General features: G+C 43.7%; 1 protein-coding gene across 6 annotated transcripts in view; it reads left to right on the forward strand.

Annotated features, from left to right (window-relative positions):
- The window catches only part of TNK2 (tyrosine kinase non receptor 2), a 362,744-nt gene that overhangs the window by 334,163 nt on the left and 6,307 nt on the right, over positions 1–22,274 (forward strand). For all 6 annotated transcript variants that reach the window (XM_082252264.1, XM_082252263.1, XM_082252262.1 and 3 more), the window contains 2 exons: positions 16,839–16,934; positions 21,365–21,492. In XM_082252264.1, coding sequence (XP_082108390.1) covers positions 16,839–16,934; positions 21,365–21,492 — 224 coding nt within the window. The remainder of the gene's footprint in view (positions 1–16,838; positions 16,935–21,364; positions 21,493–22,274) is intronic.

Genomic DNA, 22,274 nt, shown 5'->3' on the forward strand with positions numbered 1-22,274 from the left:
AGGCAGCTAAATAAGATGTGGTGATGTAGTAATAAGGCTAGGCTTGCACCAGCTGATTATCCAGAGAACTAAATATCTGAATTTTATTCTGATATCTGGTGCTACATTAGGGTGCTTAGTCATTTACTGTTAAAAATGAAAAAATTATTTAAAAAAGTAATTATTTTTGGGGAGTTTACAGATTAGATCAAGCTATCCTTGGGGCAGTTGTGATCGGATTTTACTTTCCAGAAAATGGCAAGTGGCAGCTAGGGAAAAGAGAGAGAGACATGTTTGTTATCTTTGTGGGAGCATGTGTACTGATGGGGCCAGCATTAGATCATTCTGGTGTTGGCTGTGAGTGTCATAAGTTCAGGATGGCACTGGATTTTTGTTCTGTGTCTTATGATTGTAGAAATTCAGCCCAGTATATTGAGAACTGGTAAGGCTGCTCTTAGGAAAGCAGGGCAGCCCGAGATGGGGGAACCAAGGTTTCAAATCCACAAGTAACAAGTCTTTTAAGAGTGCCAAGCTAGTGGACAGAGACTTCCCATACATTTTGTATTGGGTTATATTAGGGTGACGTTAAACGACCAATGCGTTTTGGGAGCTTTGCCACTCTCCCTTTGTCAGGGCTTAGATTTTACGTGAATTTAGGAACTAGATTAATGTAAATTATTGGAAGAGATAGACAAGACTCTGACCAATAGTGTGGCACTATTACTAAACATATTACTTGTGGATTAGTTCTCGAGGAGACCAAGAATTGTAGCTGCAGATTTAAGATGAGAAAGGAATGTCCAGGACAGGTATGCAGATGGATCTGTGCTATACTGTAAAACTATGAGAATGTGAGGTTTAGAATGTTTTATGATGTTGCAGAACCTCAAAGAGTAGTGAAATGTGTATTGACCTCCTTTCTCATCTGTTTCAGCTATAGCTACTTAGTTTGACACTTTTTTTAGAAATCCTGCACATCTCTCTGCTTAATTTTTCTTTTGCAAAGTGAGCATCTGCATTTGGTGATTGTAGAGTAAAGAGCAGCCTTCTTAACTGCAGCCCAACTCGTCCTGTGTTAATTAGTAGCCTCTATTCCTGAGAGATAAACCACTAATGACACAAGTTGGATTGTTTATGTTGTTTTTACACATTTTATTTCAAGTTTTGGTCAATTGCAAATATGCCCCTACTGTTGTTATATGGTTTGTCAAAGATTATGCTGCCTTAAAATGTAAAATTCTACATTCCCACAATTGCATCTTTACACTTTCACTTAGTAAGTAAACTTATCATGACCTAAAAAAGAGCCCAAGGTAACAGTACTGCTGATGTGTCTGCAAATACATGTAAATCTGTTTTTTTTGTGCCGATGAAGTCCAGAGCCCTTTGAATTCCAGTCCCAGGCTATACTGGACTTCTGACCATGCCCTGCGATTTGTCTGTCAAATGCTGTAGGCTCTACAGGCTGTGAGGCTCTAGTGCATAGGTGTCCAACCTATTGGCTTCTCTGGGCCACATTAAGTATAGAGAAATTGTCTCGGGCCGCACATAAAATATATACTATAGTTAAGCTATATAAGTAATAAAACGCCGCCGCGCCCTTCCCGTACTGCCACACCCCACCCCCCCCGCCCCCCAGCACTAATTTAACACAACTAGTGGATGATCCCCTCCAAGGCTGCCTCTGTGGCCGTGCCCCCGACTCGACTTCCTTCCTCCCCAGCAAAAATAAAAAATTGTCAGGGGGCAGTGGGCCGCATTGCCTGAGGTTCTGGGCCGCATGCGGCCCCCGGGCCGCAGGTTGGACATGCCTGCTCTAGTGTTTTGACAGTTAAATGGCAGGAGTTTGCAGGGTGTAGAATCTAAAGCTCTCTGTACAGCCTTGGCCTGAAAACTGGAGGCTCCAAAGAGTCCCAGGAATTGGTTTGAAAACTGACACAGGTTCTGTCAGGCAGTAAAAGGTGCCTCTAGTTCAGAACTGTTATTACTGAAGACTTTTTTTAAGCTCTAACAGGTTCACTATACAAGTTGTGCTATACTAAGGTAAGAGGGAATGTGCTCACATGGTTTACACATAACTGAGAAAGAGCGTTGGTGGAAAGCTTTCTGCAGTCTTTTTTAGAAAGGCTGTCTGAAGTCATTTAAAAGAAAAATAACTCAAAGATAGACTCTAAACTGAACGAGGATTTTAATCGAAACTTTTAGAGGTTGTTACTGCTGACCACCTCCTGAAAATGCCTTTTCTGTTTCTCCTCCACAAAGTCATAATCTTTTGGTTACACTGCCATCTACAGAAGGATTACACAATGGCAAACAAAAAAAACTATAGGCCAACCCAGGATAACCCCTTTTATTACCACATTTTTCGCAGGTGTCCAAGCCGAATGGACATCTGCTCTTTAGCTTGGCAGGGAAAAGTCTAACATAATTTTGCTAGCAATATTGATTTTCACCATTTTTCTTCAATCAATTCTCCTCTCTACATCGCTGCAGTTTTTTTAGATTGAAGCTATCCAGGGCAGCCACTCTCAGCCTAGCTTTTGAAGTGTCACATCTGAATAATTCAGGACTGGACATTACGGGGCTGATCATTGGTTCATTCTTGCTTGCCACCTACAGTAATTGCGCTCACCTTTGGCCATTGGACCCTCACTTGCTACCAGCTGTTGGGTTTTGTGAGAACCTGAGGCCTTGCCTCGTACCCTGAGCCTCACACTGGTAATTACTATGCAGTCACAATGTGGCTAATTCTAGGATCTTGGAGGGGGGGGGGGGTTGTGATTGGGAGATTCAGGATGACAAGATGCTCCCAGCTCACACATCACTGGCTCAGATGCTGCTTGTAACATGCCCACTGATGCTGAGGTGTGCAGCCTAGAATCATGTGAACATCTGATCCTAGAGTCTTTCCCTAGCTCCGTTGGGTATGGCTGGCTCTTCTGCCCTTTTGGGTGGGGTCTTTACTATGGTCATGCATCATTTTATGGTCCAGATCACCAAGTTATTTGCTGACTCTTGACTGCAGAGGCTACAAGTGAGCTCCTGCACTTTATCCTGCAGATTCTGTACCTGATCTACCTGCAGCTGATACTCTGTCTAATTCTGTGTCAGTCTCTACTGGAGGAGCTAGCCTGCGAGGGGTCACAGTCTTTTGCTATTACTCCCAAAATAAAATAGACCTTTTTGGCTCCTATTGAGTCATCATGTACCACTCTGAAACTGGAGGATCGGCTTGTTGCTTCTGCCAGTGCTATTCTCAGTCTATTGGTCCTTTAGAGCCCATGAGCAAAGAGAGTGAAGACTTTCCTTGTGCACCCACTGTTCCAAGTCTTCCTCTATGGAGATTGGAGATACTCTAACAATATGTTTGCTCCCCACAACACTTGTTTGCTGTGTGTCAGTTTGATGCAGACTGTGTTAAAAAGTGTTAGTGTCTCTTTTACGAAGGGACCACTATTTGGGTAAGGGATGTGCCTGTCTTTAAAAGACGCAACCGATAAGCAGTTAGAAGCCCTCTCTATAGCTCTGTTCTCACTCTGGCAGGTCTTGCTCTGAATCTTGTCATCGCTGTGACTTTACTTTGCCAAACTCTAGCTCTGGTCAAAGTCAGTTTGATTGGATCTTACAGCAGTTGATGACTTGGTCAAAGAAACATTTGGAGCAAACGATTGTTGCAACCTGTTTATATTCAGACTTCAGATCACTTCAGAACCACTTTAAGACCTCAGATCGGTCCTAATTCCAAGCTAAAGCTTGACAGAGCTAGAGTTTTATTCCCTGAACCTCCCAAACTTCCTGTGTCAATGCACAGATTAACAGCTCTCCATGTAGTCCAGGGCTCAACAAATCCCAGGCGCCAGGTCACCATGGCAACTAAAAATGATGTCCTGGTGCCTGGGTTCATACCTATGTGTAGTGAATGTGCAATGTCATTCCGGTTTCTGTGCGATTTCAGTACAGGAGTGATTTTGTCTCTCTCTCTCCACAACTGCCTCCCATTGACTTCAGTGCAAAATCGCATTCCATTGACTTCAATGCGAAATCATGTCCCATTGACTTCAATGCAAAAACGCCCCCTATTGACTTTAATGCAAAAATTCTTGTCAATTGCAATCCTATGTGAAATCTTTGCATGCCCCTCTACCCTATCAGTCGAGTCTGGAATGCACCACTACAAACTCACACAGGACCTTTTTGTAGTGGCGCTCAAAGCGCAATGTGTGTGGATTGCGTCTGTGTGAACCACCTCAATAGGAACACATAATATCTAGCCTGTGATACAAATCTGTGAGTTTGAAAACGCATCCAGAATCGCATATGGGTGAACCAGAGAAGCTCCATTCACACCTGGGCGTCTTGGAAACACGGCAGAATCCCTGCGATTCTGCCCATGATTGCAAAATGCATGTTCAGGTGCCATTGTTTTCAATGGCACCAAAAACATGGTGTGGTTATGCCGTGATTGTCACGCGGTAAATCGCTGCTGCTCTTTTTTGGGCGACAAGTTTTATGCAATGGGAATAGCTGCACAGTAAATTGCATGTCAAACGCATCGTGTGAAGCTTGTCGCCCAAAAAAGCTCCTGCTCTTTTTTTGGGTATCAAGCTGCACGCAGTGCAATTAGCTGCGAATGACAACCACAGAAAAATTGCATTGCACTTTAGGTGTCATTGAAAATGACACCTGAACCTGCATTTTGATATTGCAGGCAGAATTTAAGCGATTCTGTCACAATCCCAAAATGCACAGGAGTAAAGGGGGCCTAACGGAGCAGAGTTTCCCCCTATAACAGGTTTTTATTGTCATTATTTTCTGGCCAGCCTATAACCCTTACGTCTGGGTTATTGGCTGGTCACTCTGCTGTAAGTAAGTTAGGGTTAGGGGTTGCAAATTACTTGCCTTGCCCCGGGTGCTGACAACTCACGCTATGTTAAAAAAAAACTGTCTCATAGCTTTTTAGCTGGCACCTAGATTCAAAGCAAAATTGTCATGCCCTGATGTAGTCCTTTTGGGACTTTTAGACCAAACTGTTATTGCCCCATTACCTGTGGCAGAATGGTTTCAGAGCTTTTACTCTAAACTGGTTATAGTTCTTAATCCCAAAGGGGGGCATCCACCTCATCTTGGATCTCAAAACACTGAATGTCTTCATTCAGGTTCAGAAATTTCACATGGAATCCATTAAGTCTGTTATTCCCTTTCTTCACTATGGAGACGTCTTGGATTCTGTAGACATAAAGAATGCACACTTGCATCTATCTGCAACACCAGTTTCTTTATGTTTTGATGTCTCCTGCACTTCTAATTTCGTGGCCCTGCCATTTTGCCTCTTGTCTGCAGATCAGGTATTCGCTGAGGCGCTGGTTCCATTACTAGCCCTCCTGCCCTCTCCTGGCATCCCCATTGTGGGATACTTGGAAAACCCTCTGTTGAACAGACAGCACAGGTTCTGTCAGACAATGTAACTTTGCCCAGATATTACAACAGTTCAGATAGCACCTGAACCTTTCAGAAATCATTGCTGGAACGGGCTCATCATTTAAAGTATTTGGGTCTAGTCCTAGACACTGCTCAGTCTAGAATATTTTTTCCTCAGGAGATACTTCAATTGCCTCAATCACAGACTCATGCTTTCTAGTGCAGGAGTCAAAAATCCCTGGGTCTGTTGGTAGTATCCCAGCAGTCACATTTGTCCATTTGCACTCCAGACTCCGACAAATAAGCCCATTTTTGAACAGGACCAATACGTTTGGCACTCAAGTCCAGGTTGTCCTTGTCCTGGTGACTTCGGAATAAGAAAAACATTTTTTTTTTTCTTGTGAAAGATCCTCAAGATAGATGCCAATCTGTTAGCCAGGGGAGGAGTCTTTGGCACCCTGTGGGCACAGAGGACTTAGTCATCTGAGGAATCTTGTCTGTCTTCTGATCCACATTTTGGAACTTCAGGTGATTTGGCTGACTCTGGAACCATTGGAAAGAGAAAACCAGAAGCTTTCCTGTGGCAAATGAGGTAGAGCAGATCCTGTCCTGGGCAGAACTTAATGATCTGCCTCTTCAGCAGTTTACATCCCAGGCAGGGACAATAGGCAGGACAATTGGCAGGCAGACTTCCTCAGCAATGTTGCAGGTGGGGGATGTTGCATGTGAACCTCCAGGTTCGCCAACAGACTGGAGAGGTTTGTCTCCAGCTACATGGATCTTTTTGCAGTGGTTGCACTGGTAGCTCCATGGAATCTTTACACCACAAAATAGGTCTTTCCTTCCCTAAAATTTTACCTACCACAACACATTTGTGGGGAAGAGAACCTTGTCCTCTCAACATAGAATACGCTGCTTTCTCAATGCAGGTGTTTAGAAATTGGCAGTGGGATATATGAGGAATGAGGATGACAGGGGTTATTGTATTAGGAAGGTTGAATTGGGGTGCCCAGTGTGATGAGGATGGCAGGGGGTAGGTTGTTAGCAAGGTTGCAATGGGATGCCAGGTGTGATAAAGATGAGGATAACAGGGGTAAGGGTGTTAACAAGGTTGCAGTGGGGTGCCAGGTGTGATGAACTTGAGGATGACAGTGGTTGTATTAGCAAGGTCGCAGTGAGGTGCCAGGTGTGATAAGGATGAGGATGACAGGGAGTGGGGTGTTAGTGAGGTATCAGTGGGTTGCCAGGGGTGATGAGGATGACAGGGGGTGGGGTGTTAGCACGGTATCAATGGGTTGCCAGGTGTGGTTAAGATGAGGAGGAGGATGACAGGGGGTGAGGTGTTAGTGAGGTATTAGTGGGTTGCCAGGTGTGATGACAATGACAGGGGGTGGGATGTTAGCAAGCTATCAGTGGGTTGCCAGGTGTGATGAGGATGACAGGGGGTGGAGTGTTAGTAAGGTATCAGTGGGTTGCCAGGTGTGGGGAGGATGACAGGGGGTGGGGTGTTAGCAAGGTATCAGTGGGTTGCCAGGTGTGATGAAGATGGGGATGACAGGGGGTGGGGTGTTAGTTGCCAGGTGGGATGAGGATTACAGGGGAGCGAGAGAAAAAAAGCAAAAGCACAGAAGGGGAGTGAAAGAAGGAACACAAATATGAAAAAAAATAAAATAAAACCGAACACTTTTTTGGCATGATCTGTATGGTTTATGAATTTAGAAATTGGGAAATAAATGTATTTTTAAAAGTTTAAAAATCTCTATGACCTCAATATGCACGTCCGTAACTGATGCTGTTGAGAAGTTAAAAAAAAAACACTGCAAAAATATGTACAGTACAGTGGTATTATCTCCTTTATGGAATCACTCCCTCTTGAAATCCACTATAGCCTGTGTCCTCATGCTTTTATGGGAGGCGGATCATCCATGAGCTAGGATGTGACACCCCACACACTGTGTTCTTTTTTAGCTACTGGGCATGGAGGGGGAGGGAGGAACTGGGCTGTCAATTAGGATCTGTATATATGTCCAAATGTGTGATGTTAATACCATGTGACCTGAATAGCTCAGCTAAAACCAGGAAGTGTTCTTCCCAGCAATAGAGACCAAACTGAGCATGTGCAGCTGAATTACACTTACTGTGTCTTATCTGGGCTTGTCCAGAGCGAACGTGCAGGAGGGGGAGGATCTGTGCATGCAGGATCACACAGCCTTTTTACACAATGCAGAGGATTAATCACTTAAGTTACACAGTGATTATAACAAGCATGCTATTCTGCATCTACAGACATATTTTACTCTTGTGGGTTTGGTAACATTTTAAGGCTTTATTCAATCAGTTTTTGATCCTGTACAGCATGAAGATCCATTTGTTTATCTTTTTGGAGTAGCATTGAGCTGCTTACAGGCAGTCCATATAAGTCAATAGAGAAGCGGCGGCTGTAAATACTAACCTGGATAGCCGAGTTTGACAGGTATGCAAAGCCATAGAGTATGCAGGAAAGAAAATTGCTTGATTCCACCATCAACACAGTCAGTGTTGATGGGGAAATCCCTTCTGTGGAGCTATTGTGTTCTACCAGGGGGGGGGGGGGGGGGGGGCTTGGGGAGCAGTAATCTCATGGCAAACACCTGACATGCTAGTTGTACCCAGGTCAATCGCTGGATTGACTTGGGTACAATGAGCATGCCCATAGATGGTTAAAATCTTGGCCAGTTCCTGCTGAACCGGTGGAGATTCGATCCATGCATAGCCGGCTTAAGACACTGTAATGCCACATCCACAATGTATACCAAACCTACACCAAAGAAAAAGAAATGATCAGACTTTACTTACACAAAAATGGGACACATACATTTATCTGAAATTATATACAAACTTTTTATTACAAATTACGTAACATAATCACGACTGGTGACTATTGAATAGTGACTTGTAGGCCATAAAAACATAGGTTGTATAGAATGGTAAGTAAGTACCAGCTGTGACTTATCTCCTACTGTAACACATTCATTCTTGATTGTCCTCCTAATTCTATATACATTTATGTTCTGTAGAGATAATTTGTGGAGATAAGTCCTCATAGGTCAACGCGTTTCTCATTTTGTTTCTTCAGGACTCAGGAATTTTGCAGTAGTAACTTCAGTTTGCAATTGTGTCTCACATATAGGGGAACTCCCTGGGTGGGAACTGAGACACAGACAAAGGCAGAAAGGGGAAGGCGGCAGCCAGGAATAAAGGTTCACTTTAAAGGTGAAGTTATTCTAAAGAGAGATAGGATTGACCAGTGACCAAGCATATGATGGACACAGAAGCGAGAGTACATCAAGATCAGAGTGGTACTACCCTCTTGCATACTCAGGTGGATACATAAATTGGCTATTCAAACACTGTGGCCAGATTGTAAAGAAGCTTCACAGTGCTGCAAAAATCACAAGCCCAAAATCCAGAATTCCCTGTCCAGGTATACAGGGATGTGTGTGTATGGCCTCACACTGTCTGTGTATCTGTCATACTTGTCTGTGCAGGTGAGTCTGTACAGCCATTGTGTCTCTATTCGCTTCCATTGGCTTCCTGCGTGGAGCTCCGCACTACTCCAAAAAGATAAACAAAGATCTCTTACTGCTGTACAGGGCTCAGGATCCATGTGAATGAAGCCTAAAAGCTAAATCTTTTACAACACACAGAAATCCACAATCCACAAAAAACAAGTTTTAAACTGGCATACCATTTTTTCCTTGCAAGAGTATTCTCTTTTAACAATAACCAGCCCTTGATTGGGCCCAAACAAGGATTAGAATATTCAGTTTTAAATCGGAATAGTTTAGTCTTATCAGTTAAAAAATGTATTTGCCACTTTTTTTTAGCTTTAAGCCTCGTACACACGATCAGATTATCGGACAAATTTTTGTCCGTTTTTTTTGTTGCATGCTAGTCTCATATCGAAAGTGAAGAGGTTACTTTCATAGGAAAATTCTCGTATGACAGAATTCAACTTCAGAAGTGATGTCATGTGTTGAATTGTTTTGTATGTATTCTTTAGTTTCCGAGCATGCATAGTCTTGCGCTTACGATTTTTTCGGACAAAAACTGTACTAATTAAACGAAAATCAGACAATGTGTTCACGTACGATAAAAATTTTATAACCCTGCACATTCAGGTTTTGTCGCAGGAAAATTCATAATCGGCTGTCGAAAGCACCATACTAACGATCCGAAAATCGGCTGATCATTCATCGGAAATTTCACTTCCAATTTTTTTATCGTGTATACGGGCCTTTACTTACATGTCTGAATCTGGCTCTTGTGTAAGGAAGGCAGAGCTCACCCCAATTATGATAGTTTCTGCAGTGTCAACTTTCTAATTTCTTATATTGCACAATCAGAAGCAGGGAGACTGTATCTAAAGTAAGGCACTTGGTACTGCAGCAGCTGTCAAACTTCTGGTGATACAGCAAGTAAACCCAAGCAAGGAGGTAATTCTCTCATACGTAATTCTAATTTATTACTGAGTATTGACATTCAAGCCTAAGTCAAGTTGTAACGTATGAAGATGTAATGCAATATGCGACAGGACTGTTCTTGGGAAGGACATATCTCCCTGTACTTTATTAAAATACAGTATTTTATGTTTCTCTTTCTTCATTGACTGGCACGGCTCTTTATCTTCTTGACCATTGGTTATGCTTCCCCCTACAGGAGTAGGACACTAGGCAGGAAAAAGCTTGACTACACCTATGAGGCAGTCCCAGGGGGTATACTCCCACTCTCAGCTATAGACACTTTTTTTTCTGCCTAGTCAGAAGTAAGGACCTAGTTCCTTGCTGGGATCTCTGGTCCTGGCAATTTTTTCCCTTTGAATTGAATTTTTTCCTATCTTTGTTATTTTGTTCCTGTGAGAATCTACTATCAACTGCCGCGCTGGGCGACGAACTGGTTAATTATTTCCAGAGAGTCCCCCCAGTCTAGCCAGCGAGTGCGAGCATGCCTCAGCTCTGCGCTAGGTCGGCTGCAACATAGCCTCACTGGACGGGGGCTGGCCTGCGAGTTAAACATCTCGTGAGTGTGCATACGACCTGGCCTCGGCCTGAGTCACAGCGTTCCTCCTGGCCGACAGTCTCCCCTATTCCAATGGAGCAGTGGTCTTTCTGGAGCGGTGCCCACCCTGTTCCTAGTATAGTAAGCAGCTGTCCCCCTCTAACTGTGGAGGTTTTTAGGGTGGACTTCTCAGTGTCTCTCTGCAGGCTTGTTACCCCCCATCTGCCCACACCCATCTCCCAACCATGGGGGGGGATGTGGAGCACGCCGCCGGCGACCGGACGATCGACCTTTGGAAGGGGGCTGTACCTGGTGGGGGCTCCTTCCATGGCCCCCCTTCCTGCTGGGATTGTGTTTGGTGCTTTTGGTTTCCCCCAAGCCCCCGGGAGCCACGTGGCGCCACACTGGGCCGCCATTTTCTTTTAGATCAGCGGCCATGTTTGTGTAGCCTGCGCAGGCATTTTCTTGTGGTTTTTCTCATTAAGAATAGCGGTGGCCATGTTTTTGAGACTGTATGGTGGTGACTTCAGTGGTGGGAGCCCCTCCTCATCCCCTAGTGCTGACTCCTGGATCTTTCTCTTCCTGATCGCCGCATGGTGTGCAGTTTGTCTAGTGCTGTAAGTGCATGATCGGTGGTGGTGAGTCTTTTTTGTCGGGTTTTCTCTCCCTCTTTCTGCTATATCAGTGGTAGTGCTCTGTGCTGGAACCTGTGGTGCCACCAGCGCAGTGGGGGTGTCCCCTGGGGATGTTATGCACGTTTCTTTTTTGCGTCCACCTCTTCTCTAATGGAGTCCCTGAAGCACATTTTCCCACCTGATCCCCTCTCAGAGGCTGCGGGTCCCTCTGGGTCCCAACCATCCATCAATGCACTGACGGCGGTCCTGGAGCCCCTTGTGTCCCAGGTGGAGGTGGCTTCGGGCTTCCGCCTTCCCCTGCCTCATCTGTCTCCTCAAATTTTGCATCTGATTCAGCCGATGCAGACGTGGTCAACCTGCTGGGTCTGCAACCACGTGCCTGGAATCCTCTGTTAGGATGATTCCTCCACGTTTTCGACCGCTCACAAAAAGGCACTGGTGGATGCACTGATTGTATCTGCACGTGGGACCCTAAAGATTGAGGACCCAGCTGAAGCTGCGACAGTGGCGCAGCTACCCTTTGGCACTGACAAGTCATCCAGAGCGGCAAGGTGTTTCCTTTCCCTGCCTATTTAGACAGAATTGCCACTAAAGAGTGGGGACAACCAAAGCATCCCCATGGGGTTCTTAAGTGCCTTACTAAGCGTTACCCATATGAGGGGTCCCTTCTTAAGATGTAAACTGTGCCACCGGTGGTGGACCCTCTGGTTTCCAGATTAAACAAGGCAACCATGATTCTGGTTGAAGAGTCCCCGGCCATTAAGGATCCGGCTGATCGGAATTCGGGGGCTGTGGCCCGCAATATGTACACTCTGGCTGGTTGGGCAATGTGGCCGGTATTCACCTTTGCCATAGTGTCGCAAACTCTGACTGAGTGGGCTAAGCTCTTACGCCGTGACCTGGAGGGGGAACAGCTCCCCACCTGCCTTTGCTGAGCTGGCGTACCAGCTGGTCCAGGGGCTGCAGTTTATCTGTGATGCCTCTTTTGATGCGGCTCCCCTAGTGGCTCGGCTCTCTGTTTGGGCAGTGGTCCTTCAGCGTGTCTTTGGCTCAAGTGCTGGTCTGGGGATCTTCCTTTCCAAGGAGATCGCCTGTTTGGAGCTACCCTGGATGACACCATTAAGGTCTCACAGGGGGAAAGAGTACTTTTGTTCCGCAGGCTACTAACAGCAAGGAACCTCATCGTAGGTGTGGGCCCTCCCCAGCTCATAAAAAGTTTTTTTTCGTCCCTAAGGGTCGACTGACAAGGGCTCGAAGCCTTTCAGGGTTTCTTCAGGAGGATCCAAACGAACCTGGTCTGGCATGCCAAGCTCAGGCTTCTCCAGACTAGTGGACAGGGCTCCTTGTCGGGGGTGGGGGGGGGGGAAGTATTCGCTGGTTTCCGGATCTGGTTTGGACTTCCCTGGTGCAAGACAAATGGGTCCACTAAGTAATTCGGTCCAGCTACAAGATCGAGTTTCGCTCTTGTCTCCCAGCGAGGTTTTTCTCCTTCCAAATGGCACCTGTCCCCAGACTGCTTAAGGGCCTGTTTTGGGGTGGTACAAGACCTGTTCCTTCAAGGGGTGAGTGTCCGGTTCCGACTTCGGAAAATTTTCAGGGTTTTTACTGAAACCTGTTCACAGTCCCAGGAAGGAAGGCAAAGTGCGTCCAATCCAGGACCTCAAGGCGCTCAACTGCTTTGTGTGGGTACACATTCCAATATGTGCCAGTCACCATAGCAAAAAACAATTGTTTATGAACCATCACCCTGAACAATGATTGGACGCTGCAGCAGCGGCCCCACGAACCACACTGTGATCAGCAGGCGGGGAGGCTGGAAGTGAGCGATCCTGCTGTAGATGGAATCCCAGATATGGAATGGGTCCGGCTGGACAGCTGAAGCCACACTCCCCGTATAGGGAAAAATATCAGACAGGGATGATGGATCCAAAGCCTGGCCTTTCATTACAAAGCTGTCACCATGACGACGCATTTCGGACGTGGCCCTTCATCGAGTCATGTGGAGTGGACACAGTAAGAATATATATAGACAATTGTTAAGGGAATAAGGGTTCTCTTAACCACATTAGCCCCGGCATGATTTGCCCCCTTTCTGACCAGGCCCTATTTTGCACTGCGTTATTTTAATGGACAATTGTGCAGTTGTGCAACGCTGTACCAAAACAAAATGTATGTCCTTTTTTTCCCTTCAAATAGAGCTTTCTTTTGGTGGTAGTTGATCACCTGGGCGATTTTTATTTTTTGCGCTATAAACAAAAAAAGAGCAACAATTTTGAAAAAAAAATCAATATTTTTCACATTCTGCTATATGACATTCTCAAAAAAAAAAAAAAAACAAACATTTTAGGCCAATTTATTTTATGCTACATATTTTTGGTAAAAATCGCAGTAAGCGTATTTTGATTGGTTTGCGCAAAAGTTATTATGTCTAATTACTACGGGAAAGATTCATGTCATTTTTATTTTTTTACTAGTAATGGTGGCGATCTGCGATTTTTTGCGGGACTGCGACATTGCGGCGGACAGATCGGATCCCTAACTGACATTTTTGGCGCTTTTGGGGGGACCAGTGACATTATTACAGTAATCAGTGCTAAAAATTTGCACTGTTACTGTAATAATGACACTGGCAGGAAAGGGGTTAATACTGGGGGTGATCAAGGGGTTAAATGAATGCCTAATGCTTACTGACTTGTGTGTGTGTGGGGGGGGGGGGGGGGGGGTGAGGGTTCTGTGACAGGCATAGAGATCACAGTTTCAGCATAGCTGAAACTGCTGATCTGTCCCTGCCTGTCAGTGAGAAGATCCGCCTGCTTTGTTTACATAAGCAGGTGGGTCTTCTTTCCATTTACCGGAAAATCGTGGGAGGAAGGTGGCAATCGCCCCCTCTACTCCCACGGCCCGGCTCCCGCTGTGTCTAAACAGCCAAAACCACTTCCCCTCCAGTCACGTAGTACTACGTGGCTGGACCCAGGGGAGCCATGCTACTGCAGTAATATTACTGTGGGTGGTCGGTAGGCGATTAAAGGTAAATCATTTCCTTCATCTATAAAAATTACATTGCGAAGAACTTTAAACATACATTAATAATACCATACTCAGTTAAAAGGGGGGGGGACTCTCAGGGGAGAAAAAACATAAAAAAACTTTAGCACCTGGTATTCTCAGGAGGTCTCCCATCCAGGTACTAACCAGGCCCGACTCCGCTTAGCCTCCACCATCAGACGTAGTCCTACGGAGATCATTGTTCAGGGTGATGGTTCATGAACAATTGTTTTTTTGCTATACAATTGCCCACAGCCGTTCACAGCTTTTTTGGAACTTATAATTTCTATTTGATTTGCAAAAAATCTTTTATCTTTATCCTTATCCTTATCATCCATGGTGACTGTTTCCAATTTGTGGAACTACAATTAACAGCCCACTTAGAACAGCCAGCAAATATGAGCACATGTACTATGATTGGGCTGGACATACTCACATCTCCCAGTGTTCCACATAGAGGTTCCTTTGTTGTTTCTTTGACCAAGGGGAGTGGTCCCTTTATCCGGAGGTGTTTCATCAGCTATGTGTCAAATACCCCCGAGGTGGATCTGTTGGCGTCTCGGCTCAACAGAACGGTGCATAGGTTTGTGACTCTCTTGAGGGATCCCCTGGCGGACACCTCAGTCACTGGGGTCAGTATCGGCTGATTTACACCTTCCTCTCGAACTTCTGTACATAATATAAATGGGTATTAACATTTTTTTTAGGTAAAGTTGATCCAGGGAATATCCGATTGCCTCTCGGGGGATCAGGAAGGAATTTTTTTCCCCTGCTGTAGCAAATTGGATCATGCTTTGCTGGGGTTTATTTTCGCCTTCCTCTGGATCAACAACGGGTATAGGATTGTGTATATGGGATTGTATGGTTGGGTTTTCAATACAGTTTTTTTTTTTTTGGTTGAACCAGATGGACTTGTGTCTTTTTTCAACCTGACTAACTATGTAACTTCTACATAGGATAGAGGCAGAAGGGATTCTGGTCTTCTTAGTGGCTCTGGACTGGCCTTGTCGGGCTTGGTACGCCGATCTGGTGCGGCTTGTGGCCGACGTTACCTTGGAAGTTCCCTCCCAGGGGGGATCTGCTGTCCCAAAGACCAATCTTCCATCCAGCTATACAGTCGCTGGCTTTGATGGCTTGGCTGTCGAACGCCAGATGCTGAAGGATAGGGGTTTATCTGAATCGGTGATTCCTACACTGTTTAAAGCTAGGAAATCTACTTCTAGGAATATCTACCATTGTACGTGGAAGACGTACATTGCATGGTGTGAGTCGCTTGGGGTTCATCCTCCCTCTTTCTCTGTGGCGCAGTTCTTAACCTTCCTTCAACGGTGGGGAGTTGAACAGAAGTTAGCTTTGAGTACCATCAAGGGGGCCAGGTGTCAGCTTTAGCGGTCTTCTTCCAAGGACCTTTGGCCACACACTCCCTGATGTGTACCTTTCTTTAGGGTGTCCGACATATGGTTCCTCCAGGGCGGGCTCTGTTGCCGCCTTTGGATCTCAGTTTGGTGCTTTCAGCTCTGCCGAAGCCTCCCTTTGAACATATTTGGGAGATTCCCCTGCTTACACTGTCCCAGTAGGTGGCCTTTTTGGTGGCTATCACCTCTGTGCACAGGGTGTCGGAACTGGCGGCGTTATCCTGTCGTTCACCTTATCTTTTGATTCACAGGGATAAGGTGGTTCTTTCGTTCCTTCCAAATGTTGTCTCTGTTTTTTATTTGAATGAAGACATTGTGTTGCCTTCCCTGTGTCCCAGGCCAAAACATCCGAAGGAAATTGCCTTGCATGCCTTGGATGTGGTTCGGGAAATTAGGGTGTACCTGGCAGCTACAGAGTCGTTCAGGAAGTCAGACTCTCTATTTGTGCTCACAGATGGACCACAAAAAGGGTTGCCTGCTTCCTTTGTGACCAATCCCAGATGGATCAGACAGATGGTGGTTCAGGCCTATTCCATCATGGGTCAGGTTCCTCCTTTCACTGTCAAGGTGCACTCTATCTACTAGGGCGCTTAATGCCTCCTGGGCCTTCTGTCATCAGGCATCAGGGACGTAGGTTTGCAAGGTGGCCACCTGGTCGTCTGTGCACACTTTCATAAAGTTTTATGAAATGTGGATGTGTTGGCATCTGCAGTTGCTTCTTTTGGGCACAAGGTTTTGCAGGCTGCTGTTTAGAGGACCTCTTCCTCTTTGAGGGTGTATTGTTTTTTTCAGGTGGGATCCAGCTGTTTATGGTTGAGCTCCATGTTACCTGGTTGGCTAATGTTTAGCCTTGGGAATTTTTTCTAGCTGTTCCCACCCCTCATGTTTGATACTGCTTTGCGATGTCCCAATGATCAAGAAGATAAAGAGCTGTGTCCGTCAATGAACGAAAGAGAAAATGGGATTTGTGGCTTACCATAAAATCCATTTCTCTGATGTTCATTGACGGACACGGCACCCACCCCTCTGTGGAGTTGGCTTTCTTCTGACACTGCTTGTAACAAAACAGAGTGGGAGTATACCCCCTGGGACTGCCCCATAGGCTTAGTCAAGCCTTTTCCTGCTTAGTGTCCTACTCTTGTAGGGGGCAGCATAACCAATGGTCAAGAAGATAAAGAGCTGTGTCCATCAATGAACATCAGAGAAATGGATTTAACGGTAAGTCAGAAATCCTATTTTGTTTCATTTGTTGATTTTGCATTTTTTATCTTGTATATTAGTGTTAACATAATTGTTTCCTTTATCTCAGGTTCAGGAAATGGTTCATGGGGTTACTACAGAGGAGTGCCAGACAGCATTACAGAACCATGGCTGGAATGTCCAAAAAGCTATTCAATACCTTAAAGTATGACCTCAATTTCTTTTATTTGTCCATATTTGACAGCACCCGGTGCTCTAAATAGGTTTTATGTTTGTATATACGTTGCTCAGCATAAATGAATACGCCCCTTTTGAAAAGTAAGGTTTTAATCAATATCTCAATGAACACAAGCACAATTTCCAAAATTTTACAAAAGTTTTATAGAATATGTGTTCAGCTCATTACATGAAAGTAAGGTTAATAATATAACTTCGATTACAAAATCTTCAGTTTTTCTCAAATTAGTTGATGCAAACATGAATACACCCCACAGCAAAAACTACTTAATCTAGTATTTTGTATGACCTCCATGATATGGAAGCACAGAACCAAGTCTTTATAGACATGGAATGAACAAGTTGGCGACATATTGCAATCTATCTTTTTCCATTCTTCAAGAACGACCTCTTTAAGGCTGCATTCACACTTGAGCGTAGCGTTTTACCGCGATTTTCAGGCGTTTTTGGAGGCAGGCATTGACATCTATCAAAAACGCTGGTAATCAGCCCAAAAAGAAGCTCATGTACTTTTTTCAGCTACAGGCGTTTTGCAAAACGCTCAGATGTGAACAGGGGCCATTTAAATGAATGGGGTTTTACTTGTTGGGCGTTTTGGAACGTTTTTTTTTAGCGTTTTTGGAGCTGAAAAACACTCAAAAACGCCCAGGTGTGAATGGAGCCTTAGAGCTAGGATGCTGGATGGAGAATGATGCTCAACTTGCCTCTTCAGAATTCCCCATAGGTGTTCGATTGGGTTTAGAGCAGACCTACAGTACTTTGCCACCTAATCACTTTCACCTTGTTCTTCTTCAGAAATGCAACAGTAGCATTAGATGTGTGTTTTGGATCATTTTCATGTTGGAAAAGGATGACTAAGGGCACGGAGTGATGGTAGTAACTTCTCTTTCAATATAGAGCAGTACATCTGTGAATTCATGATACCATCAATGAAGTGCAGCTGCCTGACACCAGCAGCACTCATGCAGCTCCACAGAAGGACATTGCCACCATGTTTAACTGTAGGCACCATGCATTTTTCTTTGTACTCCTTACCTTTGCGACGCCATACAGTTTTGAAGTCATCAGTTCCAGAAACCTTTATTTTGGTCTTCACTCTAGAGTACAGAGTCCCGGTAAGTTGATAGATGGAGCCGGCAACACTGTAATCCATATAGCATATTTATTGGTTACAAAGGAGTGACAATAAAACGAAAAAACTGACACGTTTTGACAAGAGCCTTAGTCGTAGCAAATTTAGAACTGGAATGGCTAAGCATTTATACCTGTACAAACTCCACCCTAAAGAAAATTAGCATATTAAATTGAAGCCGTTAAATAATTAGATGATTAGTACAATAGTACCAAAAATCAGGCAGAGATAAGACAAAAGAATCAAGACATCATTGAAGCCAAAAGCAGAGTGAGACACCATGTACAAACCTACAAATAATTGTAAAAATAAATCAATATACATCAAAATAAAGTATACCAAAATAAGAATTCTGTACATAAATATATACTGTACATCTCACAGGAAGCTAGAGTGCATTGATCCAAAAGGAAACTCATATTCAGTAATTTCTACAAAAAGCTTTGTTGTAATAGTGCAACTGTGACAGCATTTGGATACAAAAAATATCAATTAGAAAAACACTTAGAACAGGAAGCTTCAAATGTGAGTAATGGGAGAAAATGGACACAAAAAATACATCACTGGAGTCCAGGGAGCCTATCCATGAGCCATGCAATATAGAAGACATTACTTCCAATAGAGGTCCACATCCCATCTGTGATTTATTCCAGCAGGGATCTGTGTCCCCGGGGAAAAGATCCACCATACTTCCTGTTCAAAGAGTTTTCTATGCAAATCATCACCACATGCTGACTGTTTAATTCTCTGTACTGCACAAAAGGAAAAGGAACTTGTGGTGCCATCATTTCCGGTTTTAAAGTGCTTTTTTTTTTTCATTTGTATAGGCTGGTCCATTATAATAGTCACTGATCCTAATGCGCAAATACCTTGAGGCACATTCTACATACTGCAGTTTTCTGAGACCACACTAAATCACATATATCACATATTTGGTGCAACAGTTAATAAAATCCCTAATGACAAATCCTTTACCATTGTGGCATGAAGGGATTTTTTTGTGGTTCCCACAATGTTTGTGGCAGTACCAGCCTGTATTTAACCCACAGCTGTATGAACCAGTAACTCTGAGTCAGGTATTGGATGGAGACAAGTTACCTAGTGACGGCACGGCGGCAAGAAAAATTGCACCCATTGGAAAGCACTGTAGTTAGATCCTTATCGCCATATAAAACAGGGAGGTACTTATTAATTATTTGTTTGATCTGGTTATAGTCTCTGAAAAGTGGTGCCAAATGTAACAGGGTGGTTTCTATTATCTCTTTTCATACTAATAAAGGGCCTTTTTTTAAAATTACAAATTAGGCTATTTCTGTCCTTTTTTGAGGCAATAGCTCTATTTAAATGGCACTCTTGGTGTCCTCGCTTTTTTAAATGTAGGGAAATATTGTGCCATTCTTTTTGAAAGCTCTCCAAGGTGGAACAGTTTCGCCAAACCCTGATAAATTCTCCAACTGAAATGGAATGAATAGTAAAAGGGGGATAGCAGCGTGTAACCAGGAGTAAGGAATTGCCTGCACTAGGTTTATGGAAAGTCCTAGTATCTCTACTGCCTGCTCTCTGATTACCATTGAGTGTGATATCAAGAAAGTCAATACTACCTTTATTCTTTTCACAGGAGAATTCAAGATTGAGAATATTGTCATTTAAATATGAGATAAAGGAAATCAGAGCAGCATCCCTATGATCCCAAATTAGGATCAGGTCATCTATATATCTTCCATCCTATTGGATATGGGAAGTAGATACATTCTGTTGTGAAAGAGTCCCGGTAGTCGTCTTCTTTTTTAGCATGGGCCCTGGCAAATTCTAGGTGGGCTTTTTTGTGCACGGGCTTTATCCGAGGCTTCCTTCGTGGGTGACACACATGCATGCCATTCCTCTGAAGTGTAAGCCGTATTGTCACGGAGAACAATCACCCCAGTTTGGCTTTCTACTTCTTTAACTAACTGCAGTGAACTTACATGGCGATTTTCTTCAACCCTTCTCATAGGAAGACGCTCCTGTTGAGGTATTAACTTCCATGGATGGCCCGGATGTCTCTTTGAGATGGTTGCAGTTCAATCTTTGCTAAATTTTTTGTATCACTTTTGCTACAGTATTCTGACTGATAGGTAAAGCTTTGCTGATCTTCTTGTAGCCTTCACCTTTCTTGTGTAAAGAAATCATTTTCTTTCTCAGGCCTTGTGAAATTTCTCTTCCATGTGGTGCCATTGCTGTCAGCATGAAATGGGAAAGTCTTTTCTTGTTAAGTAATGCCCTTTTATAATCAACTGTCTGCTGGACACCTGTTTAATGAATAATTAGACTTATCTATAGTTAAAATCTTGTTCATTAGTATTTTGTGGTCTAAAATTTAGCTTTGTTCCTAATGCCCCATACACACTATGAGAAAATTGGACGAATGATCCGCCGGTTTTTCTCGATGTTTCACAGCAAGTCGGAATCGAGGATTGAAATAATGTATGAAAATTCTCGTTTTTTTTTTTTTTTTGTTTTTTGTTTCTGATTATGCACAGTCTTTCGTAGCTACTATTTTTCGTACAAAAATGGTACACATTAAACAAAAATCGTTTGTTCTGTTCCCATATGAGAAAAATGTAATTTGTCCCTTTCGGAATGTCGGAATCAGCTGTCGACAGTTGTGTACACACTATCAGAAAATCATATGATCGTTCCTCGGACTAAAAGGTTTGTCAAATTTTCTTATAGTGTGTATGGACCATAAGACTTTTATTGGGGTGTATTCAGTTTTGCAACATGGTCTTGAATTTTTTAGGAAAAATACTTTTTTGTGTGTGCAAATTAACATATCTTGGTCGCAATCAATGGCGCACATTTGTGGGAATATATTGTAGTATAGTTTTCCATAGAAAATGTTGATTCTGAAAGGAAATTAAAGGTTTCCTGACAAATCTGTTGAGGTGTACTCATTTATGCTGAGCACTGTACAAATATATAGTTGCCCATTAGATGGCAGCTGTCTCTATAGTATTAGTCAGCTGCAAAAATTTAGAGTAAATGCTCCACCTTGTGGTGGCATTACTGTACTGTCACGCTTAACCAATGTCTTGTACTGTACTGTGATAATGAACTTTTCCATAATAGGTGTTCTTGGTGGGATATTGCGGTTTGCAACACTTGAGTGCTCTGTTTTATCAATGTCAAACATTATGTTTCCTAACAAAATTTATTTTTTGGTTTCTTTGAGCTGCTTGTTTTGTTTTTTCATCTGTAAATCACACCACCTTCTGTTATCACTACAGGTTGAGCAACTGTTTTGCCTGGGACTAAAGACTCGTACAGAGTGCCACAAAGTGCTGGAGACATTTGACTGGAACCTGGAGACTGCTAGCTCTCACCTTCTAGAATCATACAGTGGCTCTCAGCAAAAGTACGGCATTTGCTCTCCTCTCATATTTTTAATTAAAGTGTATGTTAAAACAAAATGTATTTTTCAATATGGCATCATGTCTTACTGTGTACAGTTTTTTTAACCACTTGACAACCAGTCGCCGCAGTTATACGGCGGCAGGTTGGCAGGTTCTCGTGATTAGCCATACCTGTTGTGGTAGCAATTCTGTGGGCACGTGTGTGCCACCGAAGGCGCGCCCACTCGCCAGTGGGGAAGCCAAGGCGCGGGGCCAGCGGACACGAACGGCTCAGGTGAGCACATCACTGGATCCTAGGACAGGTGAATGTCTGTTTATTAAAAGTCAGCACCTGCAGTTTTTGTAGCTGCTGACATTTAATAAACACAACAATGCCTGGAGCTCCTTTTTAAGCTGTCCAAACATTAGTATTTTTTCACACAATCATACAAAAATTCGCAGTACATTTGAAGACTTGGCAATTGTCACTAGAAAATATTTCAGAATTTTGGTTGCTTTTAACACTCGACTGTGGAATGCATGGATTTTCCCGAACTGGTTGCTGCAGAAACATTTTCTATTCTTCATCTTTGAATTTTCCAGTCACCACAGTCGAAAATGAACATCGATTTCTAGCCCACTAATGAATAGAAATTGTAACAAATGTTCCTAAAATTGTTACGCAAATTTCGAATAGTGTATTTCTAATTTTACGGTTGTCTGTCTACAGCAGTAAGTGCTGTTACTGGCAGGATCTCCAGCAAACAAACTTAGCATCTGATTCACAAAATATTATTTGTTCCAA

The sequence above is a fragment of the Pelophylax lessonae genome, assembly GCF_965119305.1.
Source record: "Pelophylax lessonae genome assembly, chromosome: 3".
NCBI lineage: Eukaryota > Metazoa > Chordata > Amphibia > Anura > Ranidae > Pelophylax > Pelophylax lessonae.